General features: G+C 39.2%; 1 protein-coding gene across 4 annotated transcripts in view; it reads left to right on the top strand.

Moving 5' to 3' along the window:
- The window catches only part of SOBP (sine oculis binding protein homolog), a 137,012-nt gene that overhangs the window by 66,601 nt on the left and 51,513 nt on the right, over window positions 1-18,898 (top strand). For 3 of the 4 annotated variants that reach the window (XM_081904613.1, XM_081904612.1, XM_081904615.1), the window contains exon 5: window positions 10,665-10,760. The exons of the other annotated variant lie outside the window; for it this stretch is intronic. In XM_081904613.1, coding sequence (XP_081760739.1) covers window positions 10,665-10,760 — 96 coding nt within the window. The remainder of the gene's footprint in view (window positions 1-10,664; window positions 10,761-18,898) is intronic. 4 annotated transcript variants of the gene reach the window in all.

Raw genomic sequence — 18,898 nt, 5'->3', positions numbered from 1 at the left:
AATGGGAGTTTAAATAATGTTAAATTTCAAATTTCAAATGGGTTGTTTTTTATTTAAAAAATGAAACTTAAATATGAAGACTTATTGATATCCTTGGTATTGATCTTCTGTGGTTCCCTTTACTTGTGGCGAAAAGAATGAGTTGCTGCAATGCAAATGTGGGCAAACTCATGAGGGAACAATTTCTTTTGAGGATACCTTGATAAAAGGCCATTGAAAAGAGTTCATTAAGCCATACCTAAAGTCTAATGGATTATTTTTACATGGGAAAATTTAACAAGTTCAAATATTTGTGGCTGAGTAAGACCATGGGGGGTCTTACTCTTACTCGTTTGGATCAGTTACAGTAATGCATTCGAATGATAAGCTCCAAATTTCTGTAGCCAGTGCTGGAATCTCCTTCTCTCTCTGTAGTTGTTCTGAGCATGTCGGCTGCTCTTCACCTTCCTGAGTTTTAAGAGGCTCACTGAACAGCTCCCTCCCTCCCTCGCTATGTATGATTTTCATTTCTACCATGGAGTAATGTTAAGTGATGAAATGTATTAAAAGATAGATTGAAGTGCCTTGACAGTGGAGCATAGAGAACGGCATTTCCCCCAAAGGTGGGGGCTTTCCTATTATAAATTAAATGAGACATATAAACAAAGAGGGCGATGGGCAGATACGGTTGACTGTTTTATTGCTTTCTACCCTGCACACAGATTAAATCTATGTCATGTGACAATTTGTATTTTAGATATATATATATTTCTATTACATTATCATTTATGTACTTTATTAAGATATATCACAGCATTTTTAAGAAGCATTTTATAATGCTATATAAAAATATCAGAAAGCTGACATTAAATAAAAATACTATAGATCTGCAGGATTTGAAGATGTGCAGACAATCCTCTACATCTGGTATCTGAAGAAGTGTGCATGCACACGAAAGCTCATACCAAGAACTAACTTAGTTGGTCTTTAAGGTGCTACTGGAAGGAATTTTTTTATTTTGTTTTGACTATGGCAGACCAACACGGCTACCTATCTGTAATCCTCTACATGTTTGCTTCAAATTAAGCCCTACAGTCTTCAATGGAATTCTGTACCATGTAAGTGTGTTTGTGTGTGCGTGTGCTTTTTAACTGAGGATGGTCCTTTGTTTGATGGCTTGTCAGAGGTCAACCCAGACAGGATTCCCAAGGATGTGCTCTACAGAGAGCTGGCTTCAGGCAGGAGTCCTGTTAGCAGACTTATCTTTGTGGTCCAAAGACATCTGCAAACATGACATGAAGGCTGGCAACATTAACCCCGCCATGTGGGAGTCCCTTGCAGATGACCACAGTGCCTGGAGACAGTCAGTCAGTTCATGTATCCATAGTAGTGACCAGAGGAGAAATGACCGCTGGGAGTGCAAAGGGAAGAATCACAACCGGACGCCTTCATCTGCCCCAGCTGCAACAAAACATGTCTCTCCCATACCTGTCTCTACAGTCACAGCAGGAGCTGTAACTCTCCGATGATTTGACTTTACCCCCAAAGGTGCACTCTTCCATTGTCTCCTGAGACGGATGCCGACCAACCTTCCAACTCTATAATTCTATGATTGTATGAACTAGAAGATTGAGCAGGCACACAGACCTGCCCAGGTCTTCCACACGATAGTGCAATGCATTCTATTTCTAGTTAGATTGTTGTAATTATTTCTGAATCTGCATATAAATTAGCAAATGCAAATTTTATGCAAATTAGTTTCCTCTGTCAACCTTTTTTTTTTTAATGATCATGGAATCATAAGAGTTGGACGGGACCCTGAGGATCATCTACTTCAACTGCCTGCCATGCAGGAGTATGCAGCTGTCCCTTACGGGGATTGAAACTGCAACATGTATGGTGTGTAAGTAGCCACCCTATGAAAGGTGGAAAGGTGTGCATGTTAGAAAGAGAAAGAATGGGTGTGTAGGGGAATGAATGAATATCTGCCATGTGTGAAAATAGTGTGAAAACAGCTGTGTGAAGGTATTATGTGTCGATATGTATGAGCGTATGAGTGAAACAGAGACATATCCACTTATTTTGCATTGACTCACTTATTTTGCATTGGTTCTCCCACTGTTGGTATCAGGCCTTCAGAAGGTTCGCCATAAGGGAATGTAATCTCTGGACTAAAAATAGCTCACGACCCCTGGTCTATAGGGAGTGTAGCCTTAGTTTTTCAGAGAACTGCTTGAGCACTTATTTCTATTCAGTGAGCTGTCAGGGTGGGATGCAACATGGTCCTAAAAAAAGACGGCAATAGCAATAGAATGCCTATTTATTTCTCAACAGAGAAGGGATAACAGCCATATTAACCTAGAGTTTAGTTAATATTACCGTGTTAGAGCAGTCATTCTTTTTAAAGCTTAACAGCGAGGTGTCAGGGGATCAAAGCCATTGTGCAAACCACAGATCAAGAATTGTAATAGGGAAATGTATTTCTTTCTCTCTCTATATATATATTAAAAAGAAACATTCATTGGAATATTTGAGTACAGCCATTAGTATTTGCACCTGTACACCATTTCATATGTTACCATTTCTAAAAGGCATTTAATCCATTCTGTAGTCTGTCTGCAAAAACCAAACCAAACCTGGGATAGTTCAGTTAGTGGAGCATGAGACTTTTAATGTCAGGGTCGTGGTGGGTTCAAGCCCTACATTGGGCAAAGATTGCTGCATGCAGGGCGTAGGACTAGGTGACCCTCATGGTCCCTACCAATTCTGCAATTTGATGATTCTATGAAAAAACAAAACAAAACAGGTTTGTGCTACTCTTCATAATTGATTACATCATTATTTCATACATGACAATACTTTTCTTTACAGAAAAGTTGATCTAAGAGGTTGCATGCAAGTACAAATATGTTTTTCTGGGCTTATTGGTTAAAGAAACATAAAGAGAGGCAGAAGTTTTAAAATTAAGGTGAGAACTCACCCAAATCCAGGAGTTTTGGAATCCATGACTGCCACTGAATGCTCTTGAGATGGGTCTTAGTACTTCAAGTTCTGCAGTTTTCATTTTGACAGTAGTTATCAAATTACAGTAACAAGAATTGTGGCCTAATAAGCTTGAGTTAATCTCAAAGACATTGATTCAGTTCACAGCTCAGCAACTGCATCAAACACTTGTGGTACAGGCATTGAGCAGCTATCATTTTCTTGGCTTTGTTGATTTCAGTTTCTCTTTCAACACAGTAAATTATGGTTGAAACAGTGTGTAAACATGCTCAAGTCAGGGTTTTTCCTCTGTTAAATTAAATAACATAAAATATATTCTGACTATGTATAAAAGGAGAACAGGTCTAATATAAATTCTCACCTATCTAATATATGAAGGGTAAAAATCCTGAAAAGCAGTAATTCAAAAAATGGTTTCTCTTGTTCATTGTTATCATTTCAGAGTTTCAAAGCATTCCTGGTGCAGTGAAAGACAGGAACCTGATTTATTAGTTTTGAATCACATTAATTCTTATAGCCCATTCTTACAATGAGACCTGAAGGTTAATCCTCAAAACGAGGCTAAGGACCACCTCTTCCCTGGAGGTTTGCCAGGAAATGCAATAACTTTATGAGACAGAAGGATTATTGGTAGATAATTAGGTGCATCATTATATTGAGTTTCTGAATTGGTTTTATTATTTAAAAAAACGCACATAGGCACACACACAGAAAATGCAGAGCTGCTCAAGACACCTAAAATCCTGTCCATGTAGCACTTTTTTTGGGAGTAAAGCAAACTGCTGGCCAAATGTATGGCTGCATAGTGAAAGGGAAAGAATAGGAGCATAGTTTGACAGTGCGCAATTATACACCCAATATATACCGACACTGAAAGCGAAATGCTACATAGAAATGTGAAAAGTTAAGTGGCATATAAATGTCTTAAATTCTTCCCCCACTCCGTATCAAGAAGCAGCATAGTTCTGCCATGGAGAGATGGCGCTCACAATTCATATCCTAAGATTAGGTTGTAGTGGAACACGTCCCTGCACTCTTGCAATGCAGATACACCCACCCTATCGAGGAAATTACTACGTAGCAAGCACCACCTGCACACAGTTCATAGACACCATTCTGCACATCACAGTATTCTACACCAGCAATACTGGCATGATCTCTTTGGCCAGTTGGTCAAACGTTATCCTAGATATCCATAAAATTAAGCAGAATGAATATCATCTCACTCCCCTTGAGACTAACATGCTTCTGGGTCCCATCACCCAGTTTGTTATTCAGCTGGTCACCATAGCTGTCAACTTTTCCCTTTTTAAAAGGGAAATTCCCTTATTCCGAATAGGATTCCTTGCAATAAAAGGGAAAAGTTGACAGCTATGTTGGTCACCCATCAGTGCAACAGTGACTATAGCAATGGTCCAGCTACCAAGGCAGGTCATCAACTGGATGCCTGTATAAAGTTATGTGTGGCAAGGAACTCCCTTTCCAAGAAGAGGGAGGAGTTTGTGGGTCTGAAATAGTTGCATCCTCCATGAAGCACACTGCATCAAATCTGGGCTACATTTACTACCTAGTCTTTTCTTCAATTCCATTGACTGTTGAAATTATCATATCAAGAATAGTTGTAAAGACATTTTTACCAGTGGCCATGAGATGAGGGTGGGACTTTGGGTAAGGTGATGGGGTGGGTTAGGGATGGGTTACTCTCGCCCACATACTTAAAGATAGCATTGTACCTTTTTATACACCTGCATGAGTATACTTTGCTTGACAGCTAGCAGTTTGTTGTGAGGAATACCTATGTTTTCCTTATGGGCAAGGCCACATAGGTGCAAATGGCACAGAAGAAAGCTCTTTGTGTGGCTGATTACACATTTTTACTTCAGTTTTTGTTGCACTGTCTTAGGCACTTTGAGTACATTAGTAGAGGCATCTTCTGCAATTATTGCAAGGGGATCAACTAGCATCATGCTGGGGCATGGACTGCATATTTCTTCATGGTGTAATTTTGCTCCAGAATTCTCCTTATCTACATTTTCATGCTATCCTTGAACGTAATCACTAACATCACTCTCTCCCAGCAAATCGTCCTTCTCTTGAACAATAACCTGCATTATCACTGCATATGGCTCAATGCTCCCCATCAGCTTCTGCTCCAGGATATTCACCCACTTTAGCAAAGTAACCATATTCCCGTCTAGATAGAGGTTCTGTGCTAATCCTTTGAATTATACGAAACGAGCACCTTCTCAGATTTGTTAAAGGTGCACACACAATAAAGACGGAATAGAGTAGGTGTATTAAGGTAGGGGAAATGAAGAGTGGTGGGGGAATTATAAGATGAATAGTAGATAGTTATTTTGGGAACAGATATGGTAGCTTTCATTCAAGCCCACTCCACACACCCATTCAAAACAGTGTGAGTAAAAGTATCCTCCATTCCATAAAAAAAAAAAATGGGCAAGGCGTATTTACTGTTCTCCCTATATTTTCCAGATTCATGATTCGTAGTTCTTGCATTACATGAGGATATTATATGGGCATTTTGGGGCTATGTATAAGCATCTAGAAACATTTTACTCTGCGCCCCCATTGCATTACTCCTGTCCCTAAGTGGTGTAGGCAATTGTGATTAAAGCACATTTGGTTATCACTGTACACTTTTCTATTGCACATTGCTGCTTTCCTGTTCATCCCATTATAGATGTTAGCTAGGCATAAAGGAGAGTGGTCCCATTACATTTTCCTCACCTTGCAGTGCAGCAGCTGTGAAACGAAGCTGACTGCCTTGTGACGGAGGGCTTGTTGTTGCCAGGCAGAGTTAGGAGCAATGTCTTCTTTGGGAAAAGCACCAGTGAGAGCAGCCTATCTTCTGAAGCAGCTTCATTATCCAGCTGCTCTCGCTTCACAGCTCTGTACATTGTTGAATAAATTGGGCAGGGTAGCTGAAGTAACCATGATTCAAGGTTCATATGCAACACCAAGCCGTAATTAAAACAAACTCAGGTTCATAAGTCAACAGCAAACTGTGGCTTTATATTGTGGTTTGCTGGAAATTAACAAGCCATATTTACTTTCTGGGCAGGGCTCAGATGATCAAACAAATCATGGTTTAATGTGTTTACATGCAAACAAGGCTGTTTTGTCCAAGTATGGCATACAAGACATTAATTGGGTTTTTCTAGGTAAAGGTGACAGAATTAGGAAACACTGAATGTCATCTATTCTGTCTCCATCCCTGAAGCCAAAATGATCCAGTTACAGGTTCTGCCTGAAGGTATTTCTAATCCAACATTGGTATTAGAAAATAAAGTCAATAGGCTATCTCTTGATAGCTGCTATCAACTACACAAAGGAAAACATCATTAAATTATAACAGTGTAGAACTCTTTCCAAGTGATCTAAGGAAGATGGAGCAAGTAGAGGATCAGTCACTGCAACAAATCCAAAATGGATCAGCGAAGAGCATAATATGATTGTATGATTGGGCCAGTGACCCATCTGGTTCATCATCTTGTTCTCACAGTGGTCAACCAGATGCCTGTGAGAAGCCCACAAGCAGGACCCGAGGGCAACAGCACTCCCTGCCTGTTGTTTGAAGCATCCAACCCACCTATGCATTAGCTGCTCATAGAAGCGTTTCTCTCAGGAAGGTTTTATTTAGCTGCAATGATTCAACTCCATATAGCAGAGGCCGTATGTTACACCTGCCAACTCCATTCACTTTTCTTTATGCTATCATTCTCATTCCCTTTAGTTAGAGTTGACAGAGTCAGGGCCAAACTAGACATGACATTTGTTATATGGTTTTCCCTCGCATGGCTGATTTTTCTTTAACAAACAGCTGGGGGGACCCAAAACAAAATGGGACCTTGGTGTGGGGAAAGCTCAGGACCCCTGCCATGGCTACTTGTTAAGGAAAAATATCAGCCATGCAAGGGAAAACCAAATAACAAATGCCATGTATAGTTTAGTCCTTAGGCAAATAAATGCCAGTGTTCCAGTTACAGATAGGTAGCCGTGTTGTGTGTGTGCAAATCAACCACCAATGGGGGATTCCCTCCTAATTAAAATGATAGCTTCAGAGGAGATATTTTCTGCAGAATTCCAGCAGGGAATTCCCCCTCCATCTCTGCTCTGATCCCATTCATTGTCAGCGCCCCCCCAGCTGATGCAGATTGCTTCTTTAAAAATCTGCAATCAAATGCAGTGTCACGTTTAGCTACACATCTGGCTTATCCCTCAGTGTAATAGAAGGAGGGAACCAATGAGATCAACTGCATGTATAGGAAAAAAATAAGATAAGTGAAAAGAGATGATGGGGAATGCAAGAGGTCTCAGGAAGATGATAAGCCATATATGTACGGATAACTGAAGCCAGCACAGAAAGTAAAAGGACAGCCTGCACAGAGACCGAACAGGGCCTCAATGTCTCTCCTTTTTAGTTCTAAGCCTGATAAGATCTAGCCCAGCAGGACCAAAAGTAGGTGATCAGCCTGGTTAGCTCTTGGTTAGAGTATGGCGCTGATAAAGCCAAGGTTGCAAGTTCAATCCCCGTATGGGACAGCTGCATATTCCTGCATTGCAGAGGGTTGGACTAGATAATCCTCAAGGTCCCTTCCAAATCTACAACTCTATGATTCTTCTAAGACAAGACTGGACTATAAAAGCAACTGTGGACATACTTCCAGAATGGAACCATGCATTGCCCATCCCACTTTTACATAGGAGTCCACTCTAGGATTCTCCCTTTTATTCTAATATTGAAAGGACAGGAGTCCTCTTGAACTCTAGCTTTCATGTAAATTTATCTGATTTTCAAATGTAAAAACAGCAAGCCAGAAAGAAGGGGAAAACTGAGGTTAAACTCTCTTTTCTTTTAGACTAATACTGAAGCTCATCCCTCCAGTGAAATGGCCTGCTACTCTGAGGGTTCATCTCTGGAGTCCTTTTAAACTGAGGTCCTTTAGGTTGGTTAGTCAAACAGGCCTTGTATCTGTGACAGAAACTCCAACAGAATACATTATATGAGAATTTTGAAGTCACACCTCTATCAGTTCTAGGTTTAATGACAATTACTTTCAAATAAATATGCTCAGGCTAACAGCCTGGTGCATAATCTGCATCTGTTTCAGAAATTGGGACAAAGGTACAAGATACCTTGCTATAATGAAGTATCTGTAGTCTCCATAGTTTAGACAGAAAACATAGTGAAAAGGAGCTTGTAGGCAATGCAGTTCAATTATTTCAAACACATATTTCAGAAAGGGGAAAGAGCCTGGGGTGAGCAGGAGGGTTGATAAGAGATGTTAGTTTGGCTCTGGAAATTGTTGAAACAAGCTGCCTTCTACTGGGGAGCTGTCCTTGGTGCTGTGGGTGTTATCTCTTGATACTTGCTTTCCGAGGGCCTCATGTAGATGTTCCCTGCTTATTGGGTTGTGACTTTGCTCTGTGCCTCTTGGTATCCTGTCAACTGAATTAGACCAAACTCTCACTGTAGATTCTAACTCTCCCCCATGGTTCTCTACTGCCAAGTTTAGTTTGCTGGGTGTGCATTTTGTTTTTGTTTTTTAAAATGTATATTAGAGTAACGATCATGGCTACCACCTTTAATTTGGCCCTAAGAGATTATACCAAGGGAACAGTGTGTGTGTTTGTTGCATGTAAATGTGTCAGAGACAGAAATTATAAAAATCTTGACAAGTTCCAGATATCTGTGTTTGTTGTATCAAAAACAACAGAGTCCTGTTGTACCACTGTAGGCCATAGGATCATATGCCACAATAAATGTGTTAGCCTTTAAGGTACCATAGGACTCTCTTGAGTTTACAGTTTGACTTTCCTAAATCTTGTTTGGCAAGTAATGTTCACTGTGTAGTGCTATAATCTTAGAAGTCAGCCAGATTTATAAGACACACGTTTATATTTGAAGTGATAAGTTTATTTTAAATGAATATTAATAGTTAAGGAGCTGCGTAGAAGTTTAGTAGTATCGGTGCAATTATCTCCCTTTACCTTTACATTGGGCGCAGTAATCCTCCAGTTTTTGTTGCTAACCAGGGACAGCAAAAGCAAGGGACTATCTAAGCACCTGGCAGACTGGAGATATGCCTGGTGAGCTGTGTTAAGCTTGGTAGCTCACAAATTGGCAAATTGTGAAATTCGCGAAGCTTTCATACCCTAGACACTACTATGACCTTCTGCAGCCTGAAGTAGTCTCTTTCGGGTCTACAAATAGGGAGAGACAGCTTTTCTGAAGGCAAGAAACAAGACACAAAATGCATAAGGTGCAAATATCTCTTACAAATGACAACACTAACAAAAATTAAAAGCTCTGAAATGACACATGAAAATAGACAGTTCACACTACATTAAGGAGGAGGAATGTCTAAGTGCTGTCATAGATACATGTTAGATTTTTGCCTCTCACACACTCTTGATCTATATATCACACCAGGTAATTCTCCTTTAGTGTATTATTATTATTAAACAACAGACACAGATTTAATCTTATAAGAGAAGACAGAACTACCTGCTGCTTGCTGTATGGCTTTCCTGTCAGCCTCTCTCCCCCCCCCCACCCTTCCCTTCCAAGTTCATTGGGTCTTATTTAAATTAGCTGGCCTAAAGCCAGGAGCTCATCATTTTAATGCAGTGTAAAATGGAATATGCATAATTATATGCAAGCCATATGTGAGGGAGACAGCTCAGCTGTGAATTTCAGGAGGCCAAGAGAGAGGGAGAGCGAACAGTCAGGGATTAGATGAGATGAGAGTGGAACAGAGTGCAAGTGTCATCCAAATGAACGGTGTAATGAGCATGCTGCCGACACTCCTCCTTTCACCTACTTCTCCCTTTGCTTTAACTCTAAACCAGAATATGTTGTAGATCAGAAGTAAAATGCTGCATGCAAGTAGTATAGTTGCTAATGGATTGCATTAATGTCTCCATTTAAATTTAAGCTTCCTTAATTAGCAGTGTAGATCAACACAACCCATAACTTTTAATGCATCTTCTTAAATTAAATATTTTAAACATATTTCATTGCCCTTGCATCATGGCTACTCAATTCAGAACTTTACTTAAAGAATCGGGGGAAATCAATTTAATAGCATTAATGTGTAAATCATGAATTTGAAAACCATTTTTGAAGGGAATGACCTTGTTACTTTAAAAAAAAAACGGAAATGGAAGCATATTACTGGTTGAATATTTTTAAAGGATAAAAAAAGCTTATAGCATATGTGTAATTTAAATATATAATCCTTAAAAAGAAACAAAGTAAACTGAAACCCTAACAGAGCAATCCTATACATGTCTGCTCAGAAGTAAGTTCCATTGAGTTTAATGGTGCTTACTCCCAGGTAAGTGTGCATAGGATTGCAGCATTTAAAAACTCAAAACAGCCAGCTGAAAGACTTCATTTTGGGGCTTGTCTCTTTGTTGATTTTAACTCTTACACCAAAATCTATTTGCATGTCTTTTTTTAAAAAAAAGAAATGGTGTAAAGAGCACTCCAAGTTCTAATATCTAACCGGTGTATTGCATATTTAAGCAAACTTCTTAATATTGTTGTATTTTGGAATTCCCGCTTGTTTTAATGATCTGAGCTGTTATGCATTTAGCTTATTTTTTTTCTTCCATTATTTGTAAGTCCCTAAATAGGCCATTATATTTCCCTTCAGGCTAGAGATGAAGATGGACATGGTGAAAATTTCCCCCAGCAGCACTATGCTAAGGAAACTCCAAGACTTGCCTTCAAGAATAACTGCGAACTACTTGTAAGAATAACATACTTACAACAAGTCTAGATTGTTACTTTAGCACAGTGAAAACAGTTTTTGAAAAGCTTTTGTTCATGATTACATAACATAATGAAGTATTACAGTTTTTTTAAATAAAAAATAACCTGTACCAATTGCAAATGCTAACTGATATAATTGAACAATTCTGAGCTCTCAACTTGCTTGCAAATTTTTTATAATTTATTATAGAATCTGAATGGCCTTGTAATAGGAAGTTAGTGGAATCTTAAGCATGCTTACACAGAAGTAAATCCCACTGAGTTCAATGGAGCTTACTCCCCAGCAAAAGTGCTTACAAAATTGCAAACACAGCCATACAAAGTATTCCACTAGAAGTCATTTGAGGAATCACAAGTAAAGCACATGTTAGAAAAAAGAGGGAGGGAGGGAGGGAGAGAGAGAGAGGGAGGGAGGGAGGGAGGGAGGGAGGGAGGGAAGGGGAGAGAGAGAGAGAGAGAGAGAGAGAGAGAGAGAGAGAGAGAGAGAGAGAGAGAGAGAGAGATGATACTTATATGAGAAAGTCACTTCCCCTTCCCCAACTCTCCCTTTTTACATTTTAGCAGTTTCATTGTTTTCAGACAACATTAAAAACAAAACACAACAAAACACCACAGCAGCACTGACATGCAGTACTCCCTTTAGAATTCAACTATTTCTCTAGTTTATTTTAAAATACAGTGAGACACTTTCTCTTGTTCTCTTTGGCGAGGAATGAGTGAAATCCAGCAAAGCACTGACAAGGAGTCTGGAATGTTTACAAGACATAGAAGAGATTATATCAGCTGTGAACAGATATCTGTTCCAAGGCAGGGTTAATTTGCTGCTCATTTTAGCAATTGTAGCTAGGCAAAATTAACAGCAAATAGGAATGGCCATTATATTTCTGTTCAGTAAAGATCCTAATAGTCTTGATTTGAAAGTAAAATGAGCAATTCAAGCACTAAGTATTTCCTCTTCTGTTTACTAAAACAAATAGAAAATGTAATTCAGGGAGGTTTAAAATCCTGATGAGTATATGGCTGCTACTTCCCTTTTGTTTTTGTTTCTTCTCCATTGTATTTAAGTAAAATAGGAAATATTTTCATTTGTGTGTGTGCAATGTCCGAACAAATTAAGTCTATAGCTATATTTTAAAAGGGACATTGTTTTATTTTACAGTAAGTAAAGAAAATGGAGCATCAGGAAAGATGGCATTTCACTGAGACTTTTAGATGAAATTCTATAAGGAATCCAAAATTTCCCCGTGAGATTTTGTGGTCATCTTAACTGTTTAAAAATTTAGGCTTAGATGCTGTGTTGAGACTGAGCAGATAGAGCAAGTAATAATAATAATAATAATAATAATAATAATAATAATAATAATAATATAGTATTTATATAATTCTTTTCCTATGTGCACAAACCACTTGACATACATTATTCTCAGTAATCCTCATAACAACCTTGTAAGGCAGGCCAGTTTTATTATCCCCATGTTATAGGGAATTGACTAAGGCTGAGAAATGATGGCTTGTCTAGATCCATCCAGTGAGCTCATAGCTGAGTTTTACACCGTGGACACCTCAGTCAGCTGCAATCTAACACCCTTAGTAGGGAACTAGCAGTGCTATCCTATACATGTCTACTCAGAACTAAGTCCTATTGAGTTCAGTGGGGCTTATTTCCAGGGGAGTGGCTATAGGACTGGAGCCTATGAACTTCTGGTTGCAGTGGGATATACTTGTGAACAAACATGCATAAGATTGCACTGTTCTTCCTATTATTACTTTTGTGTTCCCCTAACTGGTCAGTTAGACAATACGGGGCTTCTCGTGACACAAAAGCTACAAGAGGTGTCCCAGAAACACAGATTAGTCGTATTTCAGAGACATACTGCTCACATCACCAGCCTTCATGTGCTATGTCTGAGTCTTTGTAAGCCAGCTCAGATTAGTAGTCCCATATCCATAGTGTTGCTCCTGGAATGATCCAAGGGTGTACGGTATATGTTTGAAATTGTTTCATTAAAATCAACTGTCAGTGTAGCTTGCTGACAGGCAATTTCATGGATAACAGCTGTTTAGGAATCTAGTCTTAGTTCATTCACACATAATTCAAAAGTAATTGCTTGTAGCTGAGAATGTGAGTTGCCTCCATTAAAACATATTGAGTCTGCCATAGTGTCACATAACATTAAAACTTTGTCTTAGGGTTTGTTTTACACATACAGTTAATCACTGGATGTTGTAGTCATTGAGTAGTAACCACAAATGTGTGGAGTAAACCTTCACAGAATTCTCTATGATCAAATTTTATGAATGACTCGTGGCAGTGAAATGCTTTTATATCACCAAGGGAATTGTTTTAAGCATCAGGCCATGAATACAGGTGTAATGTCAGAAGTCACTTTATGCTGTTGTCAGATTATTTCTATTTCTGGGTAATTGGTTCATGTTTCCTAGTTGCCTCTTTGCCATTCTACTTAAATCAGATTATTATTTTGTATAGCTTCGCTGAAGTTTAAATATTTATAAAGGATGTGTTTGGGTCTCTGGATCTATTCCCATTTAAATCGATGGAAGGCTTGTGTTGATTTCAGTGTGAGCCAAGGCATCTTCAAACAGATTACAAAATTATTTTCCTTTCATGTCAGTTTAAAGTTACATCAGCAGTGTCTGAGCCCAAAACCCTAATATAGCCCATACTGTCTCTGAAGTCAACAGAGCATACGCTATGAAGGACCACATATACAAAGAAATGCAGAACTGGACCCAACAGACAAGCATATTAAACAAATGCTTAAGTCAGTTGATGTACCTGAGTCTTAAAATACAATACGCTGATGACCTGGTTTGCACATAGTTCTATACCATGGTTTAGTGATACACTGATGAGCTTGAATGAGCCTGAGTTAAGTCTTCAGCTTGTGTGCTCCCGCCGCCCCCCTCTCCCACTTGGCCAGGAAAAGTCTTTCTGCAAAGTTTAGTTTCTGGCTTAGTAGCATGTTTGATGCAAGGATGCTGGTTTAACAAGCCAGCTTCATAATTCATTGTCTGAAGATTGCTTGTTATAAAACTTACCAGGATTCATTTTCATAAATAATTGCTTGTATGAATGCAAAGTGGTAAAAGTGAAATTAAGTCCTGCTGAAGTCCTCCCCCCAGACATGTGAGAGGCAGAGAAGAGAGGGGAGGTATACAAGCCTGACACATCACTTGGGTTCATTTGGGCTCATCTGCATAGCGTTATAATATCTTAGGGCTTGTGCACTTGTCCCATGCCTAGAAGGCACTGGTCTGGGTGGTTTTTTGCTTGCCCCACTCCTTTCCCAGGGAAAATCCACTCCTTAGTGCTAAATTGGAGCAAATGTCAATGTGGAGAAAACCCAGATTGCCATTTACTCAGACTGAGTCCTAAAGAACAGTTTTCCCTGTAAGGAAAGCATTGGAATAAGAAGTGTTTAGGAAAGTTTTTCTTTGATGTTTTATCGTGTTTTTAATATTCTTTTGGGAGCCGCCCAGAGTGGCTGGGGAATCCCAGCCAGCTGGGCGGGGTATAAAATTATTATTATTATTATTATTATTATTATTATTATTATTGATAGGCCCATAGTGTTATGTGAATGAAACCAATGAGTCAAATGTCACCAGGGTTAAACATTATTATAAAGAACAGCAGAATCAGTTCATCTGAATAAGTAATTATTAAAAGCTGTTTTTCATTTTCATTTTTTCCTTTCTAGAGATATTTTAAAAGTTCTGGAAGGTGTTCACTTGTAGTTAATGTGTGTGTGGGGGGGGAATTTTTCACCATTGCTCCTTCAATTAGCCTTTGGTGATATTGGAATGCTGGTGCTATGATCCAGCTCTAGTTATGCATTGAAAAGGTATTCCTGCATGACTGCTTGCACCAAATATGACCTGGAACAGGCTTCCTCAACCTCGTCCCTCCAGATGCTTTTGGCCTACAACTCCCATGATCCCTAGCTAGCAGGACCAGTGGTCAGGGATGATGGGAACTGTAGTCTCAAAACATCTGGAGGGCCAAGGTTGAGGAAGCCTGAATTGGAATGTACATTTGAATGCACATCACATTGAATTCAGTGCAGTGGAAGTGAATGGTATCCATACACCGAGGTGGATGCTAATGTACATTTATTTGGCAGCGCATTGACTTGATACCTGTGGTTCCTGTTCCAGCAAGTGAGATGCATGTTGGTTTTCAGAGCTTGATTAGAGCAGTTGCTGTTATTTACTATAGAAAAACAGTATTTTACTTATATTGCAGGCATTTCTGTACCCGTTTACAGTTTGGCTGCTCATAAGTTAAATTTAGTTAGCACAAAGATAGAGTTGATAGGGGAAAATCAGTCTCCTAACTGCTTTCTGTAGTTTTGTATCTTGTATTCTCTCCTTCTTTCCCCTATTTTTGGATTTTTTGGACAAGTAGTTTAAAAGTAAAGGGGGGAGGGAGGGAGCAGGAATGACTGTGTCCCTGAGGAAAAGCTTAGGCAGCCATTAATGGTGGGAGACAGATGGTGATTCTTTTACAAAGCAGCAAAAAAGTGTGAGGCTTTAAATGAAGGATAAATTGAAACTTGTTTATTCTTATGAGACTTGGGAAATCCTTGGGGTTCTTTTAGTACAATGCAGAGTCAGTTTTATAATAGTCTGTCAGAGGAAATGGGAAGCTTAGGCTCAAAAGTGCTTTCTTAGCTTTAGGGTTCAGATGCCATTTTCCAGTATGGATTGCTGCAGCCAATGCAGTCTCTTTAGTTTGGGAAAGGCTTCTGCTCTGAGGGTGCTGCCAGGATGGATTGAGGGGATGAAGCACTGATGGAAGTTGTTTGCTAGCAAACTCCCAGAAGAACCAGAGTACATTGTTAGAATGTTAATATCCTGGGTCACAGACATGCATTGAAAAGCCTTAACTCCTAAGTGCTTGGGTAGATTTCTAAGCCAAATAACCTTACTCTGTTATGAACCATGTGCTTCTCCTCAATGCTTGTATCTCTGAGCAGAATATATATTTGGTATGTTAGCCAGAACTTCACAACTTTCAAAAGAAAAACAGATAGCTGACGAATTGGGGGAAAGAATAAGCTGCTGTTGAACAAATTCCCTCCATGCATATGGCAGGTCTATTCATTAGGAAAACCGTGACAATTACAGTTTTGGCTGGTGAAAACATCCACAAAGAAATTCCACTATGCAGTTATGAGCCTACTTTAAAGTATTGATTTCTCACTATAAATCCAAAATGTGCTATAACATTTAATAGAGAGCATAGGAAACCAGATACTAAACTTGGTGGTTAAGATGCTTGAATTAGTGAGGATGCGGAATTTTCCTTGTGTATAACCAGTGAATTCAGCCATTTGCAAAATTAGGTTTCCTGAAGATTAGTATAATAAAAATAGGAAACTAGTACAGAATACAAATATTTTATAGCAAAAAGCAGGCCAATTTAGTTGCTTCGATAGCATTGAGAATTTAGTTTTGTTTGTATCTCTTTCTATTTATGTATCTATCTAGAACTTTAGAATTTTCATGAGATATAGATAATTTGCTCTTTGTTTTCAGGTAAAGAAAGCATAGTCCTTTGGAAGCTGATAATGGCACACTAATACTATGGAACAGTGATGCCACTGTTGGTTGTCAGGAAACAGAGAGGATTAAACACTGTAAGAAAAAGGGTGGGCATAATGAAAAGATTAGTGAAAAGGCTACAATTCCTGCTCTGAGAAGCCCAGATTCCTGAGCCATTGCCTGAGAAATTGCAACCTCTCCAGCTTGTGTTAAATCAGAGCTTCTGTTGGGATACCCTGCTATGAATTTACAAAGGAAAGGTCTATCTTGCTTAGAATTGCTACCCAGAATATTAAATAGAGCATCTGGGTTCCGCCTGCTGCTGTTTGAGCTAGTAAAATAGCAGATGTGAAATTCTTGGTTTTTCTTTCAATTCATTTGTTCATAGAGATAAAACAAGCATTGCATACAGATCAAGCTACTACATAATTACCTAGGTAACAGCAGAAAATGCTTTACTTTTTAATATTATACCTTTTAAAGAAGGTTTATGAGGAAGAAGGAGAGGAATTTATGGGTGATATTCCACTAACATATTCAATCAGTGCAAGGGTTTCTACTTGTGCAGCAAGACGTCCCACCTTCTCCTTTCACATGCACCCCAATATTCTCCAAAGGGTTACGGGAACACCTAGAACAGATTTAGGTGGCTCGTGGTGGGAGGAAAGGGAAAAGAGCATTACATTGTGCAAACAGAAATCCTTGCACTGACAGAATGATTGCCTTAGTGCTAAACTGGATTCTACCCATTGTGTGTGTGTGTGTGTGCGCGCGCGCATACACACACTGATATAGAACTTGGCCTGTAAATATGAGGGTTCAGGTTCAGTCTCTGGTTAAAAGTTCTCAGAGCATCAAGGCTGGGAGTTATTTTGCATGACACCCTGGCAAAATAGGTTTGCTAATGTCATGCAGGTCATTCATCATTTTTGTCATTTATCAAATGGAATGATATGAAAGTTGCAAGGATCCATGACAAGAAATGGCAAAGGGCATTGGTTAAAATGTGGTTGTAATAGCTGAGCACATCATTGCTTGATGCCAATAGGTACATTTCATTGCTGTCTCTTGACTCCCTTCTCTTTTTATAAAACTTACCAATAAATATAATCTTCACCTGTTCTACTGCGTCTCCCTCCCTGATATCCCCATGTTAGTCATTATTTCTCATATTCTCAGGCTTCTTTCACCTACCTGTCCCAGCACCATAATTTCTACATGTGAGAATATCTATATATACATTTGCACACATTGGCGCTCACTAAAGATTTGGTTATTTTCAGTGAATTTCCTATGGGGAAAATTATACATCATGTGTCTGATCCTTCATTCAGTTTCTTGGTTTTGCTTTTTAAGAAGAGTGGGTGTGTGGGAGAGAGATGCTATGCACTAAATTGGAGCATCAATGCAAAGGGAAGAGGTTTTAAGTCTTTTTCTCCCAACGTTTCCCAACTCATATCACTTTCTCAAAGCTGCTTATTAGTTCTGCAGTATGGGGAAAATATACAAACCCATTTTCCCCCTCACCACCATGAAGAAGCTTCAGGGAGAATGAGTTATGTTATGAAAATAGAAAAAGGAAAAGAAGACCCAATTCTTTACATGTAATGAACAGGCTTACATACTAGAAGCCCTAAAATGTGCGCAGAAGTGTTATAATATTGGCAGCATAGTTTGGGGACAAGGCTGCCCATGAGGGGTACAAGTCTCTCTCTCTCTCTCTCTCTCTCTCCCTCTCCCTCTCCCTCTCTCTTTCTCTCTCTGTGTATATGTATGTGTGCTGATAAAGGCTTCAAAAAGTCCTTAAGTCTATTCTGATCCTCATCCTCATCTATTTTCCTGTGCCATGATCACCACAGTTAACCTAACAGCACCAATTTTATTTTCTGCAGTGGAATTACAGTCTCCATCTAGTAACATGAAGTAACTGCACACTTTTTAATGGGTCTCTGACCGTGTAATTAACAACTGATTGCACATGCAACCACCAGTGCCAGATAAGGTGACACAGTGATGTGAACCATGTATATACCGTACCTCCTATTTGGGTACAGTATATGGTTCCTGATGCAGAGGTGGTGGATCAAACCTTTCAAAGCTGCACTGATTTTTTTGGTATCTTATAATTCCCAAGCAACGCTCCTAGCATGTGCACCATTTTTGGCAAAATGACATGTAAGTTGCATACAACTGTAGTTCACAATGAAGCACCTGCAAAGTAGAATGCAAAGGGAACAATTTTGCCTTGTAGAAATAGCAGGGGTTTCTGAATGCTTCCTCTGCTTACTGGCCTAATCGCTGTAGTAGCTCCACTACCAATTTTTCAAGCTCATTAGTGGTTTCAAAGTTTATCTGGAGAAAAGTGGGAAGCGGGAGAGGACTGAGGTCTAAAAGCAGTGGGTGGAGGAAGCTTTCAGAATTCCCCTCCCAGATTTAAATCACACATACACTTTCCAGGTGTTTGGTGGTACTTTGAATGTGAAGACATGCTTTACCCACCATTGTCTATAGATCTGGTGACATAATGTACAAAAATTAGGGCTGCTT

This window comes from Podarcis melisellensis (assembly GCF_964234715.1).
Source record: "Podarcis melisellensis genome assembly, chromosome: 3".
Lineage (NCBI taxonomy): Eukaryota > Metazoa > Chordata > Lepidosauria > Squamata > Lacertidae > Podarcis > Podarcis melisellensis.
This window is presented reverse-complemented; position numbering and strand designations above follow the sequence as displayed.